The sequence below is a fragment of the Dama dama genome, chromosome 6 (genome assembly GCF_033118175.1).
Source record: "Dama dama isolate Ldn47 chromosome 6, ASM3311817v1, whole genome shotgun sequence".
Classification (NCBI taxonomy): Eukaryota; Metazoa; Chordata; class Mammalia; order Artiodactyla; family Cervidae; genus Dama; species Dama dama.
Genome location: NC_083686.1, coordinates 47876931 through 47903865, shown reverse-complemented (window position 1 = coordinate 47903865; position 26935 = coordinate 47876931). Strand labels below are relative to the sequence as shown.

The 26935-nt window shown below is 37.4% G+C and overlaps 1 protein-coding gene across 14 annotated transcripts in view; it reads right to left on the bottom strand.

Annotated features, from left to right (window-relative positions):
- FRYL (FRY like transcription coactivator) overlaps positions 1 to 26935 on the bottom strand; it is a 300909-nt gene that overhangs the window by 52834 nt on the left and 221140 nt on the right. For all 14 annotated transcript variants that reach the window (XR_009693420.1, XM_061146006.1, XM_061146005.1 and 11 more), the window contains 16 exons: positions 25896 to 26081; positions 25542 to 25628; positions 23353 to 23621; positions 21079 to 21274; positions 20211 to 20335; positions 18228 to 18285; positions 16545 to 16636; positions 14353 to 14525; positions 13069 to 13229; positions 12406 to 12516; positions 11214 to 11368; positions 10801 to 10900; positions 9470 to 9638; positions 5664 to 5923; positions 5149 to 5289; positions 1869 to 2037 (listed from right to left, as the gene is read on the bottom strand). Coding sequence is in view for 13 of the 14 variants with exons in the window: in XM_061146006.1 (XP_061001989.1) it covers positions 1869 to 2037; positions 5149 to 5289; positions 5664 to 5923; positions 9470 to 9638; positions 10801 to 10900; positions 11214 to 11368; positions 12406 to 12516; positions 13069 to 13229; positions 14353 to 14525; positions 16545 to 16636; positions 18228 to 18285; positions 20211 to 20335; positions 21079 to 21274; positions 23353 to 23621; positions 25542 to 25628; positions 25896 to 26081 (2452 nt within the window). In the remaining variant the exon portion in view is untranslated. The remainder of the gene's footprint in view (positions 1 to 1868; positions 2038 to 5148; positions 5290 to 5663; positions 5924 to 9469; positions 9639 to 10800; positions 10901 to 11213; positions 11369 to 12405; positions 12517 to 13068; positions 13230 to 14352; positions 14526 to 16544; positions 16637 to 18227; positions 18286 to 20210; positions 20336 to 21078; positions 21275 to 23352; positions 23622 to 25541; positions 25629 to 25895; positions 26082 to 26935) is intronic.

Here is a 26935-nt window from a genome sequence, read left to right as displayed (position 1 = left end):
TTTCACACTGCAGATGTCAGGCTCCACTAAAATGACGAAAAGCGAAAGTTGCTCAGTCATGTCTGGCTCTTCGCAACCCATGAACTATATATACAAGTCCATGGAATTCTCCAGGCCAGAATACTGGAGTGGGTAGCCTTTCCCTTCTCCAGGGGATCGTCCCAACCCAGGGATCGAACCCAGGTCTCCAGCACTGCAGGCAGATTCTTAACCAACCGAGCCATAAGGGAAGTCCAAATGAGACAAAGGTGATTTTTAAAAAGGAATGTACTCTTAAAGACCAACAGAGTAAAGAGTCAACAGCAACAAAGTTAGGGATGCTGGAAAACAAATGGACACGAAGTAATTACGTGTTAAAAGAGCTGAATCCAGAGCTGTTAGTGGAGGGAACAAGAAACCTCTGTATCTACATTGTTAAACCTCCAAGAGACTCAGGAATCAGTAGCAAGAGAGGACCTCGGGAAGCAGGGGTTGAAGCAGATGCTGAAAATGGCAACAGTTGAAAATCTATTTCAGAAGTAGCTGGGCCCCAAGAGCTACCCCTCTACCTCTTGTAACTGGGTAACTGTCTCTGCTCACTTGAAGTCTTCTCTGATGACAATAAATCAGAGGATTTCTAGACTAGGGCACACCATACACAGGTGAAGGAGGAAGTACTTTACTGAGGATAAGGGAACTAAGTGGACATATACATACATGCGTAACGAGAAGACATATCTCCCTGCAACCTTCTTATACCATTGGGCTATCAGAAGGCTGGAAGACTGCAAGTGTGTGTATCTATGGATTATATGTATCGGTACACACACATACACACACCCCTACATCTTCTACTCTAGGCAGAGGATTGGAAGAATTTTCTCTGGGGAATCTGATTAGTACAAGAGAAAAGACCAATGGACACTTACATCGATGAAATCATTGTATAAAAAAGGACATCAACAACTTCCGTATATACCTACAGACCATCCAATCAACTCTTTAATATGCCACTGTTTATGAAAAGACAGATCTACAGTTGGTAGGCTTTTGAAGAAAGCTTTTACTAAGACAAATCAAAACAAAGAAACAGCAATATAAAGAAAATAGGAACTTTCCCAGGTAGAAAGCTTTATCAAATATAGAAGATGATAGTCCAACTGTGAAAAATGAATAGGATGCCCCTAAAAATTTTTTAATTAAAAAACTCTCTTTGGAATCAAAAACATTTTAGCAGATAAAAAATTCAATGGAACCATTATTAGAAATCTCGTAGAAAGTATAACAAAAGGATGAAACCAGATGACAAAGGTAAATTATAAAACATAGTATGAAAGATCTCTAATTATACAATGTTATTAACATCACAAAAGCATTTAATATAAACTGAGTGACAAAGAATTTCATATAAATTTAATCTACAACAGTCCAGATATTATATCAATTTTCAATGGATGTAGTTTCAACTCAAAATACTATAATATGGATATACATAAAAGTAAATACACTCACATGATTGAATACTATGTATAATATATGCTCAAATAATTACAATATGAAATTACACAGTAATTTCAATACGTGAGCAATTCTGATATTTACATATTAATTATATCCATTTATAAGAGCATCTGTTGTAAATGGACAAAATGGATATATTCCAGTTCTGAATAGGTATGTAAATGTTCCCTTTATCACATTACAAATCCTTACATTGTCAAACCTTTCTACTCATATGATGATTTACAAAGTTCTATCAAGTTAATTACATCCATGACTTATGTTTGCGTGTTTTCTCTATGACGTTTAAAGCAAACGCATGCTAAAATGAACAGTTGTGGAAAGCTTCTTTTTTGATACAAAGTAATCAGTTTTAAATGACTTCTCACCTGAGGTGACAGAAGGGATTTTATAGCTGGAAGTGATGCGGTAATAAGGGGGGTTATCCATGTGAGTGACTCCTGAACTGACAGGGTCGGTCAGCTGTAGTTCACTCACCAGTTCTTCAAGCAACTGCATTGTTTTGTCTCTACCTAAATATACAATAACTTTCTTCACCTGTCACAAAAGAAATCATTTGGAGAAGAAAAGGCACAATTTTTATCGCACAAACTTGTCTTGAGACAAATTTTATCAGATAAGTTCAGCTTTAAGTAGTAGATGAATAAGCACAATCTAAATGTGAATAGACACTGATCAGCAATCAGACATTGATCAGCTTTATAACTAAGTACTCTTCCCCTCAGCCCTCAATATCATATCGATTAGGATGACCTAGATATATTGCTTAATGGTGTCCATAAAGTCATCACTCCCTTTAGTTATTTTTAGAAAAGCAAAAGATAATTGCCTCTTTATAAATCAGTTTCTTTTTCAATGGAAAATGAAGTGAAAGTCACTTAGTTGTGCTCAACTCTTTGCGACCCCCATGGACTATGCAGTCCATATTATCAGGGTTGATCTCCCTTTAGATTGACTGGTTTGATCCATCTTACTTGATCAATCATACTTGATCAAAAAGTATGTTTTAGTAGTATGTATTATTGAAATAGGCTGATCAATTAGTATTCGATCTTTCTTTTTTCTCCCTATTTAAACCTTAGTACTTAAAATGTGGTCCTCGTAGAACATGCATTATTATCTGGAGCTTTCAGAAAATACAGAATCTCTGGCCCCACCCCCAACTCCACAATGAGAATGAGAACAAGATCCCCAGCTGATTCACACTGCATTCAGATGTGTGAGAAGCTGTTTTACATCACCCCGGAAAAGTCTTAAAACATGCTTTATCACATCACACCAGAAATCTGATAATGGTTCTCTGATAATTGACCTCCCACACAGCTCTAGATCTATCCAACCTGCTCTACTTGCTAATTCTTTCTTCTCAAGTTCAGTCTCCTCTGATCACATCAGGTACATTTCAGCCTCTGTGTCTTTGCTCTGACTCAGGACCTCTGAGATGATACTCATGACTCTAATCCTGTCAAGTCCCCAACTTGACACACCAGCCCCCCCACCCCCAACTCCAGCTGTAGGGCCTGTCAAGAAGCTTTCCTGGACTTGTCATCAACAGCTCTGGGTTGGAATTTCAGCTCTATAGAGATAGACCTAAATAGCTATGTGACTTTGAGCTATGTCACTCTTCTCGCTACCTTACTTGATTCATTTGCAAAACTGCAGTCATCTTACCAAATTCACAGATTTCTTCCAGAAATTAAGTAATGTAAATGAAGTGCTTGTACTATGCCTGGCCTATAAGTAGTGCTTAAGAAGTGATAATTAAGAAATTATTATCATCATCATGAAAAACAGCTCTTTTAAAATTTCTGGCAAATGGCAATTCCCTGAATTTCATCTTGAAAAGTCAAAGTGTTAGTCACTCAGTTGTGTCCAACTCTTTGTGACCCCATGGACTGTAGCCCACCTCTGTCCATGGAGTTCTCCAGAGAGGAATACTGGAGTGGACTGCCATGCCTTTTCCCAGGGGATCTTCCCGAACCAGGATTGAACCTGGGTCTCCCACACTGCAGGCAGATTCTTTACCATCTGAGCTACCAGGCAAGCCTAGGAATTTCATCTTGGCTTCTTGGAATTACAACGTCATGCCTGTTTCTAGTGCCAGTGCCAACTCAGTCATTCATCCATCCAATTAAAGGGGAACTTCCTATGTGTCAGGCACTGGTCTAGGCTCTGACAAGAAGGCAATGAACTAAATAAACAAAGATTCCTGCTCATTTTTTTTTTTTTTTTTTTCTTTTTGCTGGATCTTAGTTCCCTGACCAGGGATTGAACCCAGGCCATAGCAGTGAAAACACCAGTTCTAACCATTGGATTGCCAGGGAATTCTCAGATTCCTGCTCTTAAGAGCTCAAAATCTACTGGACTGATTGAGGCAAACAAAATGAGGCAAAGAAATAGAATATATGCTAAGTTCAATGATAAAGTGTTAGGAAAACCAATGAAACAGGGAAAGAAAAAGAAGAGTGTATGTGTGGGGGCAGGGCATGTGCAGATTTGAACAAGATGACCAGCAAAGGTATCAGTGAGAACAGCCATTTGAGGAAACATCTTAAGAAGGTACAGAAATGAGCAACTGACTGTTTGGGGAGAGAGGAAAGTAAATGGCAAGGTCCCCGGGTGGGATGCCTGAGTGAGAGCCGGGCAGCAGAGGGTTCAGCACGGTTCAGGGCAGGGGGCTTGAGGGGGACTGTTAGGACATGTGGTCAGACAGCTAATGTGGGATCATGTTTTGTACTACACACCCACCTTTCTCCAAGTGCTTCTCAATGCAGATCATTGTGACTTGCCTTCAGAACAAAGCTTTCAGTTATCAGGTTAACCCAGGAGATGATGCATAAAGCAAGGCTACTCAATGGTTCAGTTCAAGGAGGATCCATAAGCACGTTTAGAGCAACACTGCAGAGCTGGTGTTCCGTGGAGCATCCTTTAAGGAGATGCCACCCCGTGTCTACCAGTTATATCTACATACACACACGTCTGTGTGCATGCGTGTATATTCAGTTTAACCTTTGTGTTTGATAGTTCCATATTGTTCTCTTGAGCAGATTTAAGTACTGTTCTTTCTTCAGAAGATAAAGACTGTTCATGTTTCACTATGTATCTCTTATCATCATTTTCCCTGCTTCCAGAAGCCTTTAGGGCATGATTCTATAGGTACTGAGCTCTCACTTCTCATCATGCTCTAATATGCCAATGTCAGCTGCTGATAGGAAAAACTATTAACATGTCTCCACGTTCATATTACTTTCTGTCCAATATCATCTCTAATTCTCTCAGACAGTGGTAGTTCCAAAGTTATCCACCCTCAGGACTCTGCAATTGTCCTCCGTAGCCCTTACCATGACCGTACATTACTAACCTACTGATTTATTCATCAAATAAATTAGGTGTGGGTTCAAAGAATAAAACCTGTAGCATCCATCAGATTATAATGCCCAGAGCATAGAAGAGCACCTGGCCTGCAGTAAAGCCAGGTAATATTTGTTAAATGAATCAATGAATGAATCCATGTGCTATTTCCTGATTGTCCCCCTCCTGGCCCCTGCTTTGCGTCCGCTGTTCTACTGCTGCCCAGATTCCGACATCACAAGACACCAGGTAAATATGCATATACATATATGAAAGTGAATGAACTTGGACACATACGTAAGGCAAGAGGCTTGGTTCACTATTTACTCCACAAATGCTGATCAAAAAGTGCAATATTATTTTCAGGTTTTTCGGCCAGCCATCTGCGAGTGTGGTCCACACGTTCTCCACCTCCGACCACGCCAGCTCGTCACCATACTAGATACAGGAAATACGGCACACATACTTCAGTAGCACTTTAGTAACAGCCATCCATTCAATACCAAACTCATAACATCGTGAAAGATCAGAAAATAATGCTTTGACAGACAGCTTTAATCTTCTCCACATTGTAGAGAAATAATTTCTTTCAAAAAATCTAAATACAAATATCATCAATCACATATGATTTTAGCTCCACTCCCAAAAAGTATATCTGATATGAAGCTTTTTTTTTTTTTTTTTTTTAAGAAAGGAACTTACTTATAACACATACTTGTTTGGATTATCTAATCTCTTTGTCTACTTCTAACCTGTTTACGCCTCCTAACTCGGTAACTCTGTGCAGGAACCACAAATACAAAACCTATTACCTTTGCGGTCATGTACATGAGATTATTCAAAACCATGGCAGTGGCTTGTGGGGATCCCCAGCCTTCTCCTCGTAGCCAGCGCCTGCTAGTCACCATCAGCTCTCGGTCTTTTAAGGAATCCTCTTCATCTTCATCATGTCGCCTCGCTGTGGGCAAGGGTTTCAGATCCACCAGCTCGATGTTGTTCATCCACGGTAACAAGTAGTGCAACATTACCTGTCTCCCAGCAGGGTGAGCTGTCTGAATTCTCTGGCTTATCTCTGTGGGTAAGGACAAGTCAGAGAGGGAACAACTGATGTAACTGTGCTTTCCTTTGATTTGTAATGAATTTAAATGTAACTTTTTAATTCTGAAAAAGAAACAAGCCAGATTTTATTCACCACATTTAAGAATTATGAGCACTGTTTCTCCTTTTAAGAAATCTGACCTTGATGACATCATAAAGAAAAGGAAACAGCGAACATACACCACATACTTACCTTTATATAAAATATCTCTGGTAGTAAAGAATGTTTGCACACTACTGGTGAGTCTGTAAATGGTGTAACTGCTATGAAAATAGTGTAATGGCTCCTCAAAAAAATTAAAAATCGAACTACAATATGAGTTAGACATCCCACTGCTGACTATATATCCAAAAGAACTGAAAGCAGGGTCTTGAAGACCTAGCTCACAGCAGCACTATTTACAATGGCCAAGAAGTGGAACCAATCCAAATGTTCACTGCTAGACAAATGGGTAGACAATATGTGTGTTCTGACACACATACACATAATAGAATACTCTGCAGCTTTACAAAGGATGGAAATCCTGTTACTTGCTACAACATAAAAGCATCACCTGTGAGGACATTATGCTAAGTGAAAATAGCTAATCATAAAACCAAATACTGTAAGCTTCCACTTTTATAAGGTATCCAATATAATCAAGTTCAGAGAAACAGAAAGCACAGTGGTAGTTAACAGGGGCTGGGGGAAGTTCAGGAAAAGGGGAGTTTACTGTTGAGTAGGTATAAAGTTTCACTTCTGTAGGATGAAAAATTGCAGGAGATCTGCTTCACAACAACATAAATACACTTAACGCTACTGAACTGTACAGTTAAGATGATTAATGTGGTAAATTTCACTAAATGTGCTTCTTAACAAATAAAAAAACATAAGATAAAGACAATCTTTAAAGTGGATTAAAGTGACCCACGAAAAACCTCACATATTTCGGTTCTATCTAGGGGAGACTCCTGTGAAGTGCTTATTACTTTTACATTCATCTCATATAGTGCTCATGATAAACTTGGTGAGGTGGATAGTTCGAGTAACGTGTGCAAGGTCAGAAAATGATCAAGTGGCAGAGGATTCAAATACAAGGTTGACTCCAAAGTCCGTGAGTTTTTATATACTGTTTACTTTCCATATATCACTTTAAGTAAAAACCTTCTCTCCTCAAGTCCCCTTTTGCCCACTGCATCTTACACTTACAACTTCAGAACTGGGTCTGAATTCCAGTTCTACCACATATACACAGATTGACCTAGGACCAACTATCAACCTTTGATCCTCAACTTACTATTCTCGAAGAAGGTAACAAAAGTAGTTGTGTCACGGAGCTACTGTGCCAGCTCAACACGGTGCCAACAGTCTGCTCGGTCCAGTGCCTTGCACACATTTACGCTCAGTTACAACTTTTTAGAAGAACCCCTTCTTTTTTTAAAGTAATTAATTTATTTTAACTGGAGAACAATTACTCTACAGTATTGTGGTGGTTTTTGCCCTATACTGACATGAGTCAGCCACAGGTGCACACGTGTGCCCCCATCTCGAAACCCCTCCCACCATCCTCCCCACCCCACCCGACCCCTCTGGGTTGTCCCCGAGCGCCGGCTTCTTTGGGTGCCCTGCTTCATGCATCGAACTTACACTGGTCATCCAGTTCACATACAGTAATATACATGTTCCAATGCTATTCTCTCAAATCGTCCCACCCTCACCTTCTCCCACAGAGTCCAAAAGTCTGTTTTTCACATCTGTGTCTCTTCCACTGCCCTGCACATAGGACTGTCGTTACCGTCTAAAAGAACCCCTTCTGTTAACAGGTCAATATTATTACCACAAGTATGAAATACGAGACCTGAAGCTCTGAATGAAGAGATCCTGGCTGAGGGATTTTAAGTATGTATGGGAGCCAAGGCCATGGCAGCACACACTGCCATCCTGACCAATTCCATGACCTCTGAGATACCAAGGACTCCTCTGTTTTCTGTGCTGAAGCCTCCAGGAAAAGCCCAGGCACCTCCGAGAAAAGCCTAGCAGCAGGAGAATTAGTGGAGACAGCGGTTACTTACCTGCTTCCCAGGTGACGCTAGTGGTAAAGAACCCACCTGCCAAGGCAGGAGACTTAAGAGACTCAGGTTTGATCCCTGAGTCAGGGAAGATCCCCTGGAGAAGGACATGGCAACCCACTCCAGTATTCTTGCCTAGAAAATTTCATGGACAGAGGAGCCTGGAGGGCTACAGTGTGTAGGGCTGTAAAGAGTCAGACACAACTGAAGTGACTTAGCACGCATGTGGTTACTACTCTGCACTGATGACCATCCACGTCCATCCTGAAAGGGATGTCGAGACTGGAAGTTGGGAAGAAGGAAGAGGCGTGATTGCTGCTATTTACCAGTGCAAACCTGTGTGCTGCTTTAAACACTGAATGTTAGGAGAATTTAAGTTGTTAATTTTCCCCCAATCAGATCAGTTAGGGGTGGGACTCACAAACTATCTCCACTGCTAAAATAGGCACTGTGGAAAGATGGACCAAGAAGGCGGAGGCCTCTGTGCCTTGAACCTGAATGAAACACTTCAGAGCCCTGGTATCTCCTGCATACCAATTCTGGTGCATTTGCAGCACTAAGATTAGAACAAGATCTTACTGAATATGAAGAGCAGAAAAACTAGCGAAGAGTCTTTTGTATTATAACTAATAAAACTTTTCAGTTAAAGGATTTATAAGCACTATGGAGGCAACTGCAATAGTGTGTTCATCAACCAGAAGGCTCAAGCTGGATGAACTCCCTAATTATCTTAAATCTGAGTCCTGGGAAACCCATATATGTATAGGACATCTTGCTTGACACACAGTCCAAGCTTTAGAAACTCAAGGCAGGAATGTTTGCTGGACCCAAGGAAAGGAAACTGGACCAGGAAGCAAGGTGGGTTCCTGGCTGTAGTTCTGCTTAAGGCAGTGCAATATGTTCCTCTATGATTAGAAGTCTTACTTACAGAGAGAAACCTGTACCCTTATCCCTGCCCATTTATATTATTAAAAACAGACCAATATACAAGATAAACCACAAATTAGAAGATTCAGGAAGTTTTATGTCTACTAAAGGAATATTTTCAAACTGCCTGTAAAGCCCCCTCCTACTTTTTTTTTTTTTTTGGCTAGTGTGAGGTGGAGAAGAGAGGTCAAGGTTAGAATCCCTTTAGAGATCTTTAATAAGCAATCTCAGTATCATGGTAGATCAGTATTAAAGAGTTCATATTAAAGGGAAAAACCTCTCTTATATAAAGACATATTTTGTTTTAATTCAACCTCAAATTTCATAGCTTTACATTTACTAAAAGTAGTTTTTTTTTTCAATTTTATTTTTTTTTTATTAGTTGGAGGCTAATTACTTCACAACATTTCAGTGGGTTTTGTCATACATTGATATGAATCAGCCATAGATTTACACGTATTCCCCATCCCGATCCCCCCTCCTAAAAGTAGTTTTTTCAAAATGGTTGCTAAAGAAAAACTACTAACCAGTTGAACAATCATACCTGAGAATATGGCAAGAGTTAGCTCAGGATACGCCCTTGCTAATTCTTCGGACAGCTGATAGTAGGAAACGGAATACAGATGCGGCAGAGGGGACAGCTGGCTGAGAACTCCATCTGTTCTCTGGACCTCCAGCTTGTGAGCATAGCGAAACATCTTCGGTTCCAGGATCTACAGGAATGTAATCCATCCATTTAAGATTTTGTGGGTCCTCTAAATTTCAGCTATAATTAAAAACATAGAATTTTCTCCCAAGAAACATTATAGTTTCAAAATTATAGAGTTGTATGCGTTGTAAAGTTTCTTGGATGCTAATTTCTAATTCCAGAAATGTTCGCAAAAGGTCTCTAATTCTTGTTCTTTGTAATGCCAAATGAATACTAGAACAGAGGGTTATAAGGATCAATTTATCTTTCTTTCTAGCACTTGGGGGAAAAAAAAGTATCAGTCCCAACTTGACAAGCTCTGTAATTCTTTACAAGACTTTAACATTCCTTGTGTTGAATGCCAGTAACATAGTTTGAAAATAACTTTAGCAACTCAATATACAATTACTTGAAGATTTACCACTTTTCCAATTCAAAATTATGACCATATAAAAGCATGCATATGTGAAAAAAAAACTTCAGACCTATTTTGCTTAATCATGGATTAAATACAAAATATAAGCAAAAAATTCTTTTGATATTATACTATACAAAGAGTTGCACTACTCAACCTTCTTCTTAACTAATAAAGACACTAGGGTATAATTCTTAAGATGATCCCTCAGTACCACTTCAAACCCTTTGGGAAAATGTGCATCTCCTTGAATCCCATTCTTAACCCTTGGTTAAGGAGGAAGAACCACATCCTACCATCAATGGATATAACCATATATCCAAGTGAAATTTCTAAGTTATTCGTCTCAGTCTAAGAAAGAAAACTCACAAAAGGCTATCATAAAAGAGCTAATTACTTTTTTACTTGATTCTCCAAAACAAACTGACTCACATTATTCTTATTTGCTGAACAGAAACAGGTGAAGGCACACAGAGGCCCTAAACACTCAACTTTTCCTAGTACTCACGCAGACACACAGAGGCGCACACACAGGTGAGTATGGGGGTTACCACACACAGGCCTCTACAATACACTCAAAACTGCGCATTATGTATAGACTTACATGACCCATATTATCTTAGTCTTCTTTTTCTAATGATAATTAGGAATCATAACATACACCACTATTAAAAATAAAGATGAACATTAGCATACTTTCAAGGCAAGAATAGATTGTTGTGCTTCGTTAAGTCCCGACTAAAAATATATTTTAATTAATATGTTTACAAACCTGTAAAAGTTGCATAGCAACTTCATAGATACTTCGAGAAGAATCAGCGGCTTTAAACAGTATCAGATTGAGGAGCATCACTGTGTCACACTGATAATCCCTAGGGACAAATTTTACATGTTAGATAAAAAATGTTTAGAGGCTTTCACACCAGTTAATAAACATGATATGATAAAAGGGAAGGATACAGGCATGCAGGAGCTAAGCCTATGAGGTGACTGTTTTTGTTTTTTTTTTTTTAAAGGCAATAGGTACGACAGATGCATGGTAATCATTATCACTATTTGGTTAGATTTTGTTCGAGTTTAAGGTAAGAAAATATTGGTTTATTAATTTTGGTGAGTTCAAAAGGACACATTCTGTTTTTCAAGAGATGCTGAATAAATTACGAAAGACAGCAGAATCTACAGTACCTGTTCTGGAAAACATTAGCTATGGCTTTGAAACAGCCAGCGGCCACTCTCTTGGAACCAGTGTAACAGCGATCCACTGCCCAGTACATCAGGTTGCTCTGATCCGGGTTCAGCTCCAGCAGTAATGTAACTGCCTCACAGCCCAACTGATGAACCTAAGCAAAGGCCACAAAATTGCCCAGGACAAAGAAAGGGATATATTATTTATCTACTCCTCTTACATTTCAATTAAAATAACACAGTGCATATATTCATTGTTTTCATCACAAAATTCAAGTCTCCTTGAGTTCAACTCTTTCTGATTTTATTCAACCAGCAGAAAAACCAACACGGAGAAATTAAACGTGGTCTCCTGCTTTTTATATAAGACTCTTAGACGTACAATTCAATTTTCCAGCAGAGCCCCGGAGGTGGCTGATGAATATGAACAGTGATTAAGTGCTTTCAGGAAAATGAGTGATTAACCTCCCCAGTTATTTTTGTCAAAATTTATTCTTATTTTTTGATAGCCCAATACAAAATATATTTTTTCCAGGGGGAAGAAATGCAAGTCCTATTTTAAATTGTGAAGTCTGTGTTTGTATGGTATGAGTAATGAGGGAGGAAAAGTGATTAATTGGAGAGTCATCAAAAAAATTAAACAGAGCAAATAGCATATTTCTTCCATGGAGCTTAAAGTATTCCACAATTATATTCTTTTACTGATTTAAAACCCTTTATGAGATAAATACACACTACTATATTAATCCTCTAAGAGGGAAATTAAAATTGTTTAAATGAGAACTAAATAAGAATTAGAAATCTTAGTTTATGATATCCTATTTAGTTTTACATAATATGTTTTGGGCCCATCATTCTAACCAATCTTATTTCAAAAAGAAATATTCAGTGAGCCATATGATAACTCTAAATAATGCAGTGTGTGTGTGCGCTCAGTCATATCCAACTCTCTAAGACCACCTGAACTGTAGCCCCCCAGGCTCCTCTATGAAATTTTCCAGGCAAGCATACTGGAGTGGGTTGCCATCCCCTACTCCAAGTGATCCTCCCAACCCAGAGATGGAACCTGCATCTCTTGCGTCTCCTGAACTGACAGGCAGATAATTTACCACTAGTGCCACCTGGGAAGCCCCCAAATAATGCAATGCAGTGACAATTTACTACAGAATTTTAAGGGAACTATCATAATTACCTTTTTGTCCAGAGAGTCCAAAATGTTATCCAACCATTTGTACAAATAGCCATCTGATGAAAGTCCTACATTATCTGCAACAGGGCCACAACAGAGTACAGCAGACATAGCCTTCAAACAATAATATTAGAATTATATTTAAAACATTTCAGAGGTTAAATGTTGGTTGCTTAATGAGAAGAGGCAGGATATTTTACTCATGCTTATGTAGCCACAATATCTTTAATATTTTTGTTTACAAAAAAAGCATAATAGTAACTTTTGAAACTAAGAAATTTAATATGAGCAGTACATATATATCACAATACTACATTAGACATGGAGTTTGAACAGTACTGGAGGTGAAGGGAAAAAAAGATTAAGAGAAAGTACTTAAGTAGGAAAAAAAATAAGTATTTTTTTGAGGCAATCCTCAATTCTTTAAGAATGTGGCTTCCAATTTTCATAGATTCTGGAATATTTTTACATTATGTTTTATGCATTTAAATAAACTTCCAGTATAAGTGCTTGAATACAGCAGGCAAATATATATATATATTCTAGTACTCCCAGGTACTCTGAAGAAATCCTGATCCTTTTTATAATGCCAGGCACTGAGAGAGAAAAATATTTTAACTCCACTCTTAGCCTAAGAAAAAAGAAATCAGATTTTTAGGTAAATACCTTCAGTGCACAGTACTGATGTCTGTTAATTTGCATATTTCTATCACTGTATCTGTCCAAGGGTGTAAACATGATGCTAAAAGGACCCGCCCAGTGACTGAACAGCATAAACAGACTGTGACGAAGGCTCTGTTGAGGAAAAATACTTCTTCTCTGGTGCACTGAAAATAAAAAATAGGTGGAAAAATTATTTTCATTTTTTCCTTCCCTGAATATGCACGTCAATTTATTTGTTATTGGATGGTGGTGATGTTAGTCGCTCAGTCATGTCTGACTCTTTGCAACCCCATGGACTGCAGCCTACCAGCCTCCTCTGTCCATGGGATTCTCCAGGCAAGAATACTGGAGTGGGTTGCCATTCCCTTCTCCAGGGGATCTTCCTGACCCAGGGATCAAACCCAGGTCTCCTGCACTGCAGGCAAATTCTTTACCATCTGAGCCACCAGGACTGTTATTGGACACATAATATCATATAAGAAGAAAGCAAAAGTTTTCATTTTAACCTACCCCCAACCTCCACAGTAACAAATTATTTACATATATGCATATATCACAGGAACAGAGCTGCAGTGTACATTATCATGTTCAGTGAGATGCAGTGTTATGTGAAATACGGCATCTTGGCAAGTAGAAGTGCGTGGCAGTCATGATGCTGCCGAAGGCTGGCAGCTGGGCATCAGGGCCCCGCCTCTCCCTGGGCTGTTGCTGGCGACACGCGAACCTTGGCCAGAACATCAACACAACATACTTCTGGATCGTGATTCACAGGTAAGACAGGGCTTTGGACTACATATACCGTTTTCAGCTATACAATGATCATTACATGCAATCTTGATATATTGATACATAACAGACAACAAGGGAGCTGATCTACTTGCAGTAAAGTGTGAGGTCTGGAGTCAAAACCCACTCTGCTGCCTTTTGCTGCTGGTTTAGGTGATCTCCAAGGAATCTTTCCACTTAAAAAAAATCTATTCTACAAGCTCTCTGCAGCAATCCTTGTTGAAGAAACTCAACAGTATCATAATGAACCAAAGTAGAAGTTGTAGACAAGTGCTGAGTAATGGATTAAATCATATCTTTACATTAGTGAGCTTGTAGAGGAAACCATGCTCTTTTCCTCTATAGAGCATCATTTGCCTCTAAAATTCCAAATGTTACCCTGACATATTTTTCAAATGTTCACAAGTTGCTTGTCAACTTAGATTACCATTCCTCAGGGGGAGAAAAATTATGATAGTCTCTTAATATTCATTTATGGGTTTGAGGAACTAAAAATCATACCTGGAACATTCTGAATGATATTCGCCACTAAGGCACTAAAATGGCATCGTATATCCTTCAGTGTGTCAGAATCTTTTTCATTTTCTGCTTCCAGGAGTTGTCTAGTTAAATCTACGTATTCTAATAAAGTGTTGTTGAGGAAATGTGTTTCACTATCAAGGCCACCACTTGCACTGAAAATGTGGAAGAAAATACATGTTAAGGAAAACGTGATTTTAAACTATAATTTAAGTCAACACTATTCTCTCCATCAAAATATACGGCTTTTCAAAATATAAATATAAGGAGACACAATGGGAACAGGGAGGATCAGTTTAGAAGGTAGAAAGAGGAAAGACTAATTGTGTACATTTACACAGTTGTCCTACATAGACATAGTATGCCTTTAGCATAACCAATCAAATACCCATCAGGTACTTATTCTCAGCAAGGATTACTGCTATTACTGGGGATACAAAAATTTAAGAGAATTCAAGTAAGAGTGTTCGTTTTTTAATCTTCTGTTTTAGACCTTGGAAGTTTCTTCAAGAATTTCTACAGGAAGATTCTCCTTGAGGCCAGGGTTCTGGGCCTAGAGTCCACTGACTGCAAGGAGGTCATTGGTGACAGAGTCCCAGATCCTGGATTCCAGTCTTATTGCATCAGTTATTAAGCATGTGACCAGTAGGTACTTGAGAGTGTTTTACCAATAGTAATTTAGTTAACTTTTCCTTGTTATATTTATTTGAAAATACCTCTAAAGTTTATGATTCCCAAAGTAAAAATACTCTTTCAATAATTGCAAATAGTTTTTTATAAACATCCTAAAGGCATAAAAATAAGAGTAAGGAGCCACAGTGATTTTACAGCATATTAAAAATATCGGTCTATGACTTTAAAAATATGTTGAATGTATTCATGATGAAACTCTCCTTTATTCCTTAAGTGAGTGTTTTTAAACTCTGGGTCAACACTTCACAGTGGCTGAGAAACCAACATGGTAGATTGTAAGCTGACTCAGAATGACTGAGTACCTACTAGGCACCAGGCACAGAGGATCAACTGATTAACAAACCGAAGATCCCTGCCTCCTGGCCATTCCAGAATTCATCTTTTTTTCCTTAAGTGAGAAAAAAAAAAGTCCATAATAGTGTTCACTTTATTTTGATTTCTCTTGGGGGGAAAAAAAAAAGACAAATCCAAAAATAAAACATGCAACTGTGTTACTAACATTACAATAAAAGTAATAAAAAAAGAAAAAAGATTTAGATGTATATTAGGTTAATTTTTTGCATCAAGTTCAGCAAGTGTCAAATTCATTTTGGCTAATTTCCAATGTTTTATTTTTGTGAAGCAGCAAAGGAAAAAAAAAAAAAGAATGATGCTTCTTTTATTTGCTTTTCATTTACTATAATAGTAAATCAATGGTTTAGATTCTCTTTGATTAAAGCTATATTTTGAAAGCACTTGTGAAAAACATTCGATGTTAGATATGAAAGGTGTTAGGTGCACTCAGAAATAAATGATCAGGATAAATGGTAAAGTAACAATATATACCATACTTGCTTATTAATATTTTTTTCCTCAGGATCTTTTCTGGAAACGGTCAGGATTCATTTTTTTTCCTCCTTCAATGGTCAGGCAACACCATTACGTTTCTAAGGAAACAGTTATTTCCCTACATAAAGCTGATGGAATTTTCCTCAAGGCGCTGGCCTTAGTGTCAACAATAATTTTAGGTTTTATGTTTTTTATTTGTAAAGGGTGGAAATAGAAATTATGTTTTTGGATTTCATAATTGCTCTAAGCACAATAAATTAACAGTTGATTGAAGTAAATTTGCAAAGTTTATAATATTTAGCCTTTAACATGATTTTTACAACTCCAGAAAAAACAGATCTTGAACAAGGTAAGACACAGTTAAAACAGACACCCTCTCCTGGGAAAAAAAAAAAGGTTGCTGTCTACTTGCCTTGATTACTAGATCTCAAGAAATATTAAAATCATAAGGACATTCCACTCCATCTTTGCCCGAAGCAATCTGTATGGGTGGTAGCTCTTCAATATATTTTTTAGCCACGGACTAATGTATCAGATACATCTTTAGTAAATAATATTTATAGTGGTGCCATTTTTTGTTGTTACAAAGGTGCTTTTCGGTTTTTGTATATTTCATAAATTACAAGCTTTAAAAATCAAAATCCAATACCTACCTGTGACTAATGACACCAGCATCTGCCAGCAGCTCAAATATCCGTACCAGCTGTACTCGTAAAATATCTCGACGCCTGCGCCGCTTCATATTCTATTCCAAAGATAACAAGGATGCTAATTAGAAGTCCTTTAAGTAAGTTGACAGAAAATTTGCTGGTGTAACTTAGAAGGAACACTGGGAATGCCTTACGAGTTTGGAGGCTCCTTATTTTGCTTCTGCAAGGTAGATGTCAGACAGTCTAGGGGCTATTACATCAAAAAAGTTATGTGTGGTTAATTTGAAATTAACAAGACAAATAAAATTAAATGACATTTTATATAGTAATAAACTTATGAAGGGAGAAATAGAATTAAGTCCATAACTACTTTATGGTTACTTTTAGGTCAGATTTGCTAATCTGACAACTTTAGAGGAACTGAAACAGTTAGTAAACTATTCCCTTTGGATGATAAAGAATCCCTAAGATACTCCCAATAATATGACGGAAGGGGAGGGAAAACATCACAAAGGGGACTAAAGAAACCCCACAGATTTCACTCATACCATGATTTTTCACTTATCAGTTAATTCTGACACACAAAAATACAAGCAAAAAGAAATTCCTTTGATCGTTATGGTATGAATAAATATGTTTGTCCTACTAAGGCCAAAGTATTAATGCCTAGAATAATAGTCATAGCATCTCAACTTGATTCTGCTCGTAACAGGAACCAATATAATGGTAAGATATAATTAATCTCCTATATCACTTTCTTCTTGAGCTCATCATTTCATTCATGATGTAATACAGACTAATAAGAATTAGTCTTTCACTTTCCTGTCTACCCAGTTTTTCTGCCTGCCAAAACAGGCCAGTTGTGGATAACCAGTTCATTAAATATACTGCTCCTCTCAGCTCTCATGAAGTTTGCTGCAATTCACACTGGATGAAATGGTTTCTTAACAGTGCTTGCGGATTTCTGCAAAGTTTTAGTTGACTTGCTTTCATTCTGTGTTCATAGAAAGACTGTGAGTCTAATGCTCTCAAAATATAGTGCACATTCAAACACATCACTGTGCATATCTATTCCTTTGCTATGATGACTTTTTGTCCTGAAATTGATCAGTATACATACTGCCACTTAAATTTTATTTCCAATTCCACTTGCACTGTAACCAACATATTATTTTGAAGCAAAAATCTCATCAATTACAAAATGGAGAACTATCACTACTCCACAGGGCTGAATTAGAAAAAAAAAAAGAAGTGAAGAATTACAGATGCTGTCATAAAGTCCTCATACAAAATAGCTACTGTCATCTTCTTCCTCTCTTGCTAAAATTCCTCAGAGGATTGCCATCGTTGATAGCAGTGATTCTAATTCAGTGTTCTACATCAGACTCATCTAAGGTGCTTAAGAAAATAGATTTCTGGGCTCTACTCCAGGGATTCTCATTGAATAGGCTAGGCCCAGGAATCTATAATTTTTTGCAAGCTCTCTGGCTAATTCTCAGATTCCACTGCCATATGGGGACCACCAGTCCATTGGATAAAGCTGAAACCAGGAGACTTTCATGTGATAGTTCCTTTCTTGCTTTCCAGCCAAACATTCCATCACTTTCCCCATAACATAATTACAAAGAAAAATTTTAAGTGTTTGCCAAATAAATATTTAATGATATAAAACTATACACAGTTTACCTCTGGCCTTCGTTCAAGCGCCTCTTTAATTATGGGATGTAATTCCTCTATTAGTTCCCTAGAAGAAAAATAATATACATTCTTTCAATTAATAGCCAAACATATAATCTGACCTGTAGAAATATGTAAATATTAATATAATGATATAAACCGACCAACGTTAACCCTAATCTTACTGTTTTAAACACAATTTTTATTGTGGGTTTTTTTTTTTTTTTGGGGGGTCATACCACATGGCTTTACGGAATCATAATTCCCCGACCAGGGATCAAACCTGGGTCCTTGGCAGTGAAAGCACGGAGCCCTAACCACTGTACCGCCAGGAAGTCTCTGTTTTGTTTGATTGTGAAATAACACACATACTCTGTAGAATATTTGAAAAATAGAAAAAATGGTATAGGCCACTTATTCTAATTTGTAGAGATAAATACCTGTTCATTTTACAACCCATATATAGTTTACATAGTTGAAACTCTAACATACATAAAATAGTATTCTTTTAATTAACACTAGTATAAGCACTTCCACATGCCATTAGTTAATTCATAATGCTCTAATATTAGGTTGAATATGATAATTTTCCTAACCATTTTCAGTTATTACTGAATCATTAAATTTTATCTAACTGTTAAAATAAATAATGTCCAGTGAATACCTTTATATATTAATCTTTGACTTCAATTCTGATTATCTCAATAGGATTAGTCCTTACAAATGAAATTATCAGTCAAAAGGTATGAATTTTCACAAAAATAATCTTTTTTTGCTTATATCCTGATTTTAAATTGTAAATGTACTCATTGTAGAAAACTGGGAAAATACCAAAAAAAAGAAGAAAATAAAATCCATCTGCAATTTCATTGTCTATAGAAACTGCTGCAGACATTCAAAGTATCTGCTTCAGAACTGTTTCTATTTATGGGGATTTGTGAAACTGAGATAATTTTTGTACCTCATTGTTTTCTATTAGCACAACAGTGTATTTACTTGTCATAAAATAGTCTTCCAACACTTCATTTATAATGAATGCTATTCACACCTACAGATATGATTTATTAACCTATTCTCTGTTGTATATGTTACCTTGGAGACAAAGCATCAAACATTACACCACATCAGTAGAGGACAACCTCAAAAGAATAAATTAAGGACCCAGGACTTCCCTGGTGGCACAGTGGATAAGAATCTACCTGCCAGGGCAAAAGACACAGGCTCGATCCCTGGTCGGGGAAGATCCCACGTGCCGTGCGTGGAGCAGCTAAGCCCGTGCTCCAAACTACTGAACCGTGAGCGTTCTAGAACCCGCATGCTGCACCTGCTGGGCCCGCGTTCTGCAACGGTGGCGCCCGCACATGCTAGAGCCTGTGCTCCTAAACCAGAGAAGCCGCGGCAACGAGAGGCCGGCACCACGCAATGAGGAGCAGCCCGTGCTCGCTGCACAGAGCAAGGGAGGCCCAGCGCAGCCATGATAAATGCATGTTTTTTAAAAATTAGGATCTAGTCAGCAATAACAAAGCAGAAACTCAGGCAAAAATGAAGAAGTTGCTTTATGATTGTCAAAAGCATCAAGAATGATATAAAATATGTACATAAATAATTCTTTTAAGAATAGTCACTCTCTTGAACAAGAAGGAGAAAAACTAGTTTTAAGCAACAGATCAAGACTGTAAACTAACAGAATCACTATGTAAGACAGGAAGGAAAATATACCTTTACACGGCATTTCATAATCTCTAGAACATGTTTATGTATAATATATAATTTTGATAATCATTCTTTGAAGAAAATAGGGTAAATGTTAAGCAAAATTAGAAAATAAAGGCGCTGATAAATTAAAGGACCTGCTAAATGTTAAGTGGCTAGCTAGCTGGTAAAAGTCGGGATTGATATGAAACTATCCTGATAATAAGTATGCTACCTTGCCTTCTCAAAAAGTAGCCACATTTACTATTTTACTGCATAGAGAAACATAAAGATAATTACCTAAATGCTCCTGGGTTGGTCCTGCCAAGACCTAGAACTAGGGATTCAGTGATTTCCATGCTCTCAGAGCGCATCATTGGAACTATGTGCTTAAACAAGGATGAAGGGGATGGGATGCCAATAATCTGAAAAAAAGATATTATATTTATAGTAGCCACTAATGATAGTACATTCAAATAAATAATATGACATTTCAACAATATTTGGTCACAGACAATGGAATAATGACATTTTAGAATGAATGGTGCTTCAGAATTCAACTGTAACGTACATAATCTTAAAACGGTCACTGAATATTTGCTCACTACAAATCTGTTAACAGAAGTGGGATTTCCAGGCCTCTTAATTTCTTACAGACACTTACTATCATGTAATACAGGCTGACTCTCTCCCTTAGCCTATTTCTTTTGACCTGTAAAAATAAGTAAAAACAAAAAACTACCTCTAAAAGAATCATCAGTGTTAAACACCCAGTGTTAAGTTTTGTCAGTTTCCTTCAACCATCTGATAATATTTTCTTTCATATCATGGAGACCATATCACTGTTCTTATCAAGTTATTTGTCGCACTACACAATTTAGGGAAATTCTAAAAGAAAAACTTTATATATTATTGGTTCCAACTAAGAATCCATTAAAATATTGGGTTGGCCAAAAAGTTCGTTTGGGTTTCATACGCTGCTATGGAAAACCTGAAGGAACTTTTGGGCCAACCCAATGGTAACAGGGATTTCTTGAACCATTTTCAGTATTAGTCCATGGAACTAAGACACTTTTCAATCAAGTTACTTTATTGCCCTGAAAAAGAAATGTTAAACCATTGCTCGTATGCTGCCGTTTGGATTCAACGCCAGAACTAGACAGCTCACCTTGGCGTCAACGCTGTAGCCACTGTCGGGGGTGGACGCCAGCGTCTCAGGAGGAGAGCACCTCACGGAGCCCGCGGACGTGGAGGGCGCCGCGGAGGTCGCCGCGCTGCAGCAAAGAAGCAGGTAGTTTCTCCACAGGCCAATGTACGAGTCACTGCTTGTGGCGGCATTTACTTTCTTAGCATTGATGGGGCTGCTGAGAAAAAGAAAAGCAGGTAGACCTTAGCACTGATGGGGCTACTGAGAAAAAGAAAAGCAGGTAGATCTTAGCATTGATGGGGCTACTGAGAAAAAGAAAAGCAGGTAGATCTTAGCATTGACGGGGCTACTGAGAAAAAGAAAAGCAGGTAGATATAAATAACATGTGTTTTTAAAAATTTCTTGTAAGCGAGAGCTCCTCTGTCCATGGAGTTCTACAGGCAAGAATCCTGGGATGGGTGGCCATTCCCTTCTCCAGGGGATCTTCCCAGCCCGGGGATTGAACTTGGGTCTCCTGCATTGCAGGCAGATTCTTTACCATCTGAAGTTACCAGGGAAGTCCAACTAAAGCTAAATTTCTACCAATTTAGGGGAGATGGATTAGCATAAAGTGTTTATTACTACTACTGAATCTCTGTGGAATAAGATATAATGAGTAAAATATAAGATTGAAAGTTAAAACATTATAGGATCATTTTAACATAATCTATTATTTCTGTGGGTACCGTTAATATTTTATCAGGTCACATTTTATAACTTATTATATATACTCAATGCAGAGGGAAAAAAGTGAAAACAAAATGAAAATCACTGTTAATCCCACACCAAAATAAGCTCTATATATTCTTCTACACATCTTCAATTCAGACACATGTATAAAGGTATAAATATATCTCTTTTAGCTTATAAAAACTAATAATATTATTTCATTTATTTTGTACTTGCTCTTTATACTTAACATATATGTTGAAACATTCTTCATATAAATAAATATACTTCCATGACCTCATTTTTGATGAACATATGTTTTATCATAGAGATTATTATGGTTTATACAGCCACACTTTCACTGTTGGATATTTAACAGTAATTTTTCCCTATTATACACAATATTAAACATTTGAATATATGCTTAATTGTAATACATGTTTAATTATTTTCTCAGGTAAATTCCTGAAATTGGAATTGCAGAGTCAAAGAATATCTACACTTTTAAAGCTTCTATCAAATTTCTGTCTTGAGAGATTAGACCACTAAAATATATTGGAACAATTCCATAAGTCTTCCCAAATACTGAAAATTCTGTTGGGATTAAGGACTGAGAGCAAAACAAAACAGGAAAAATACTAAGTTTTAGTCCTCACCTTCAGTTGGCTTATAATCTATTAAGATAAACAATACATACCATGCCATTGATTCATCAATAGTTTCTTAGTATCTTAAAAAAGTTTCAGAGCACCGTGACGGCAGTAAAAGAACAAAAATAAAAACCTGCTAAAAAAAAAATCACCACCATCATGTGTGCTAGGGGAAATGTACAACACAGAAAAAAAAGTGTCAGATGGTGCTAAGTTTGATGGAGAAAAATAGAGCAGAAAGGGGATACAGGGAATGGTGGTCAGAGAGGGGCTTATAATTTAAAATATGGTAAAATAAAGGAGACTAAATAAGTTCATAAATGTTATACAAGGTGGCAAGTGTCAATCTTCATTAAAAAATGGCATCCAATAAACAATATCTGAGAATCTATAGCAATATATAATTAACATGTACATACACATATATACAAACAATAAAAACAAAACTAAAAAATGTATACATGCTTTTTCAAACAAATTTTCTTTGCAATTTAAGAATAAGACTAACCTGCAGTTTATAAAGCCATGGTCAACTCTGTCACTGTCAGTTACCCTTAACTCTTTACTATTACGCTCAGAAACTCACTGAACTCGTTTCCCTTCACTTCCCACCCTTTATCTACAAACTTATCTATACCCACATCCATATTCATCTTCATACTCTCCCCATTCATTCATTCATTGAACACAAGGTATGTACCAAGCACTGTGATCATTAAATAAATGAACAATTATAATTTGTAAGACCAAATTATACAAAAAGAATGAAAGGATTATATGACTATATCCTTTATAACTTTCACTGCCCTCCTTAACACACCAGTACATTATGGCATGTCGTTTACGGGATTTCCAATTTGTAGAACTTTTCAAGTGCATGTGTTATGAAGGCTGACAGCCTATATATTGCAAAATTTACACTAGGAAAATCACTTACTTTATATCAACTTGTGGGGATAACAACTGAAGCCTTGTGTAGGCAAACATCCAAGCATAGCTCACGGCTGTAGGGCAGTGTTTCGGAAGGTTTTCTTGCTTTAAAAAACTGGAGAGACTTATAATCCATGGGTCTTGGCCTTGGGTCACATGTGCAAATATCCATATGTGTGATGGACTGATCACATCAAACTGGTGGCTAATGGGAGAGGAGTTCCACTCTGCTAATGTCTGTAAATCTATTGAGCTCGGGCAGTACAGCAAAGTAGTCTAAGCAGAGAAAAAAATTCATTATTGCACATTTCAACAACTTTCGTAAGTTGTACCACATAAATTGCTTTAAACTATAAAAGTGGTCTACTGGTAAGTTTCTAGAACAGAGATTCTTAAACACGGATAATATGAAGTCTGAGATAGATTTAAAGAGGTAGAGAATTCCTGAAATTGCATATAAGGTTTTTGTGCACATGCAGTTTTCTAGAAGAGATTCTGTAATTTTTATTAGTCTCAAAAAGATCTATAAACCAAAAGGTTAAGAATCACCACTTATGTAATTCTTATACGAATATGCAACTCACAGGATACTCAAGATGCTAGAGAACTCAAAAATGAACTATTAACTTTCATGATGATGTGCACTGCAAGAGAAGTGAAAATGTCAGCTGAACAGTCCTTTCTGACTTGGTGCGACTCCACAGACTGTAGCCCGCCAGGCTTCTCTGTCCCTGGAGTTTTCCAGGCAAGAATATTGGAGTGAGTTGCCATTTCCTTCTCCAGGGGATCCTCCCGACCCAGGGATCGAACCTGGGTCTCCCACACTGCAGGCAGATTCTTTACCATCTGAGCCATCAGGGAAGCCATTGTGTACTATGTATGCATAAGTGGAACAGACTGGAAAATGGGCTCCTCTCCAGAACTACATATTCCCAAATATTTGCTCAATAATAGTCAAAACTCTTATACTGAAGAGATAAACTTCAGAGCAAATTATTTATGATTCAATAGACAACAAAAAATGGAGTCTTAAAAACTGAACAGAGGCTCGATTCACTTGATCATTCAACAGATATTTACAAAGTACCTGCTCTCAGTCAGGCACTGCTTTAGGCACTAGAAGAGAGTCACTCACTTCTCTTCTTGTCGGCCAATTCATGGTTAATAATCCAAAACAGAATTCTCTAAATTGAACAGATTTATAACCATACCTTAGGCTTCTAAAATTTTATTATCTCTCGTGGTTACTTGTAACTTTGAGTTGTAAGAGTCAAGAGTTATGTAGAAACCACAGAAACCTCTTGTGCAGGTATTGCAAAACAGGAAGAAAGTAATTTCAATTAGTAAAGTTTGACAGTTATTCTTGTATCAGTTTTGAAAACTTGATATATGACCTTTCTCCCCCGAACCAAACTAAGAAAGACAGCGTAAGCGTTCTTAGTGATGTATGTGTTGACGAAGTGTTTTTCTTCTTTTCAATGAGTGAAATCACATGTGTTGCTGTTGTTTGGCTGCTAAGTTGTGTACGACCCTTTTGCAACCCCATGGACTGCAGCCCACCAGGCTTCTCTTTCCATGGAATTTTTCAGACAAGAATATGGGAGTGGGTTGCTGTTTCCTTTAGGGGATCTTCCAAACCCAGGGATGGAACCCACATCTCCTGCATCGACAGGCAGATTCTTTACCACTGAGCCACCAGGGAAGCCCCAAATTACATATGACTCAGGCATAAGATATTACATATTTACTCCATGCACTTGAACTCATATATAGCAAAGCAAACAAATACACTTACTGCAAGGTGCAGAGTTCAATTTTTTTGCTTTGAATTTCAACAGAAAAAATTTCAATAGCCTTTTAACCAGCACATACGGGTCAAGAATACCATATGCCATAATCAATAGCAAACAGTAGTCAATTGCAACTTCAGATTTAATAGAAACTTCTTAGTTGGAAAGATTGGAATTTTACAAAGATAAAATATTTATATTTTTGTGGGGAAGAGTACTAACCATAGCATAAAGTAGTGCCACTCTGTATATGCCATTTTTAAAAAATTATTTTTTATTTTCAAAGCACTTTACCATTTTCACAAATACTTTCTAATGCATGATATTTCTAAAAGAAACTCAGGTCTGTATGTACGTACACCTTAAGTTTCAAAACACTGCTGAATAGCATGGTCATTACAGTTACCTGATCGGCCCCAGTGAGATGAATGAAGCTCTCAAGAATGGATGGGCTCAGCCTGTCCATCACATCTATGGCTAATTCATCATCACCCTATAAAAAAGACATCACATGTCTATTAAAGTTCAGGAATGTTTAAGAACAGCAGCCAAACCTAGATAAACATTACAAATTTACTTTAGCCCTGTCTGTTACAAATGCAATAGAAGGCAGGCAGGTGAGCTTAGACCCTCTCAAAAAGATCTTGTTAAAAGGTAAATGATACCTGGATGGTAAAAACAGAAATGGGAACAAGGATGGACAAAAGGGTAGTTTTTAAGTACTTTCATTAGATAGCTGAATGAAATATCTAAAATTTACCTTAGGTATTTCCAAAAGTGCAACTAAAGCCCGTATTTCTCTAAGGACGCTGACAGCTAATCTCCTAGTGGCAGGTCGACTGCTACAGAGGGTGACGAGTGCAAATCCTTCGACCACATGGAATACATTGGAATATGGTATCCTTTCCAGAGGAGGGGGATGGGAAGCTCCATTAACTACACCATGCTTGAAAAACAAAACACAAGTTAAAGAAAAAAAGTATGTATTCCAATAAAACAATTAGTAAAGAGTAAAGCAAATCATAAAAATGACTGCTACAGGTCTGCCTCAGCTCAAGAAATTTACACAACATTCAATTTACAAAAATACCACATCATATAGTGCAAAAAGCATTTAATTGGCAGTCTAAAACACACGAATATGCAATGTACCTAAGTTCTATCATTCTCTGGCTGCTCTGTAAAAAGCTTTAGAGTTGACACTTAATCACTATTGGTCCAACATTTCTATATGGAAAATGAGGGATTGAATGGCATCCTTTGTACTCAAAGTTTGGACCAGCAGCGTGGCATCACCTAGGAGATGGTGATGTGCAGGCTCATTGAACATTGAGAAGCTGGGTTAGCTTAGATGATCCAGCTCTAATATCCAAGGTTCTATGACTTCCACATTTTCATAAACCAATAATTTGAGCACCCTTTTCAGTTAAGTAGCACACATACTGTATATGTGAAATGGGGACCACTGGTGCCTTTGATAAACAACCAAATAACTCAACTGAAAGGCTATCAACATTTTTTATTATACCAGCTTTAAATATATTGGAAACAGCCTATATGTGAGTTAGAATTGCCTCTACTTTGTATGTTCACTGAAAACTAATTATTACCAAAGGAAGAATTTAATTTCCATATTTAATATATAAACTATAGCAAAGTTCTGCTTAAGGGGTCACAAATACTTTGAGAGGAAATAAAACTAATGAAACTTTCACTTTTTGAGGAAGTCAGTATGTTTTAACATCATAACCAGTCATTTACCACTGACCATGCACAGAGGAACACTATGGAAGCGCCTGG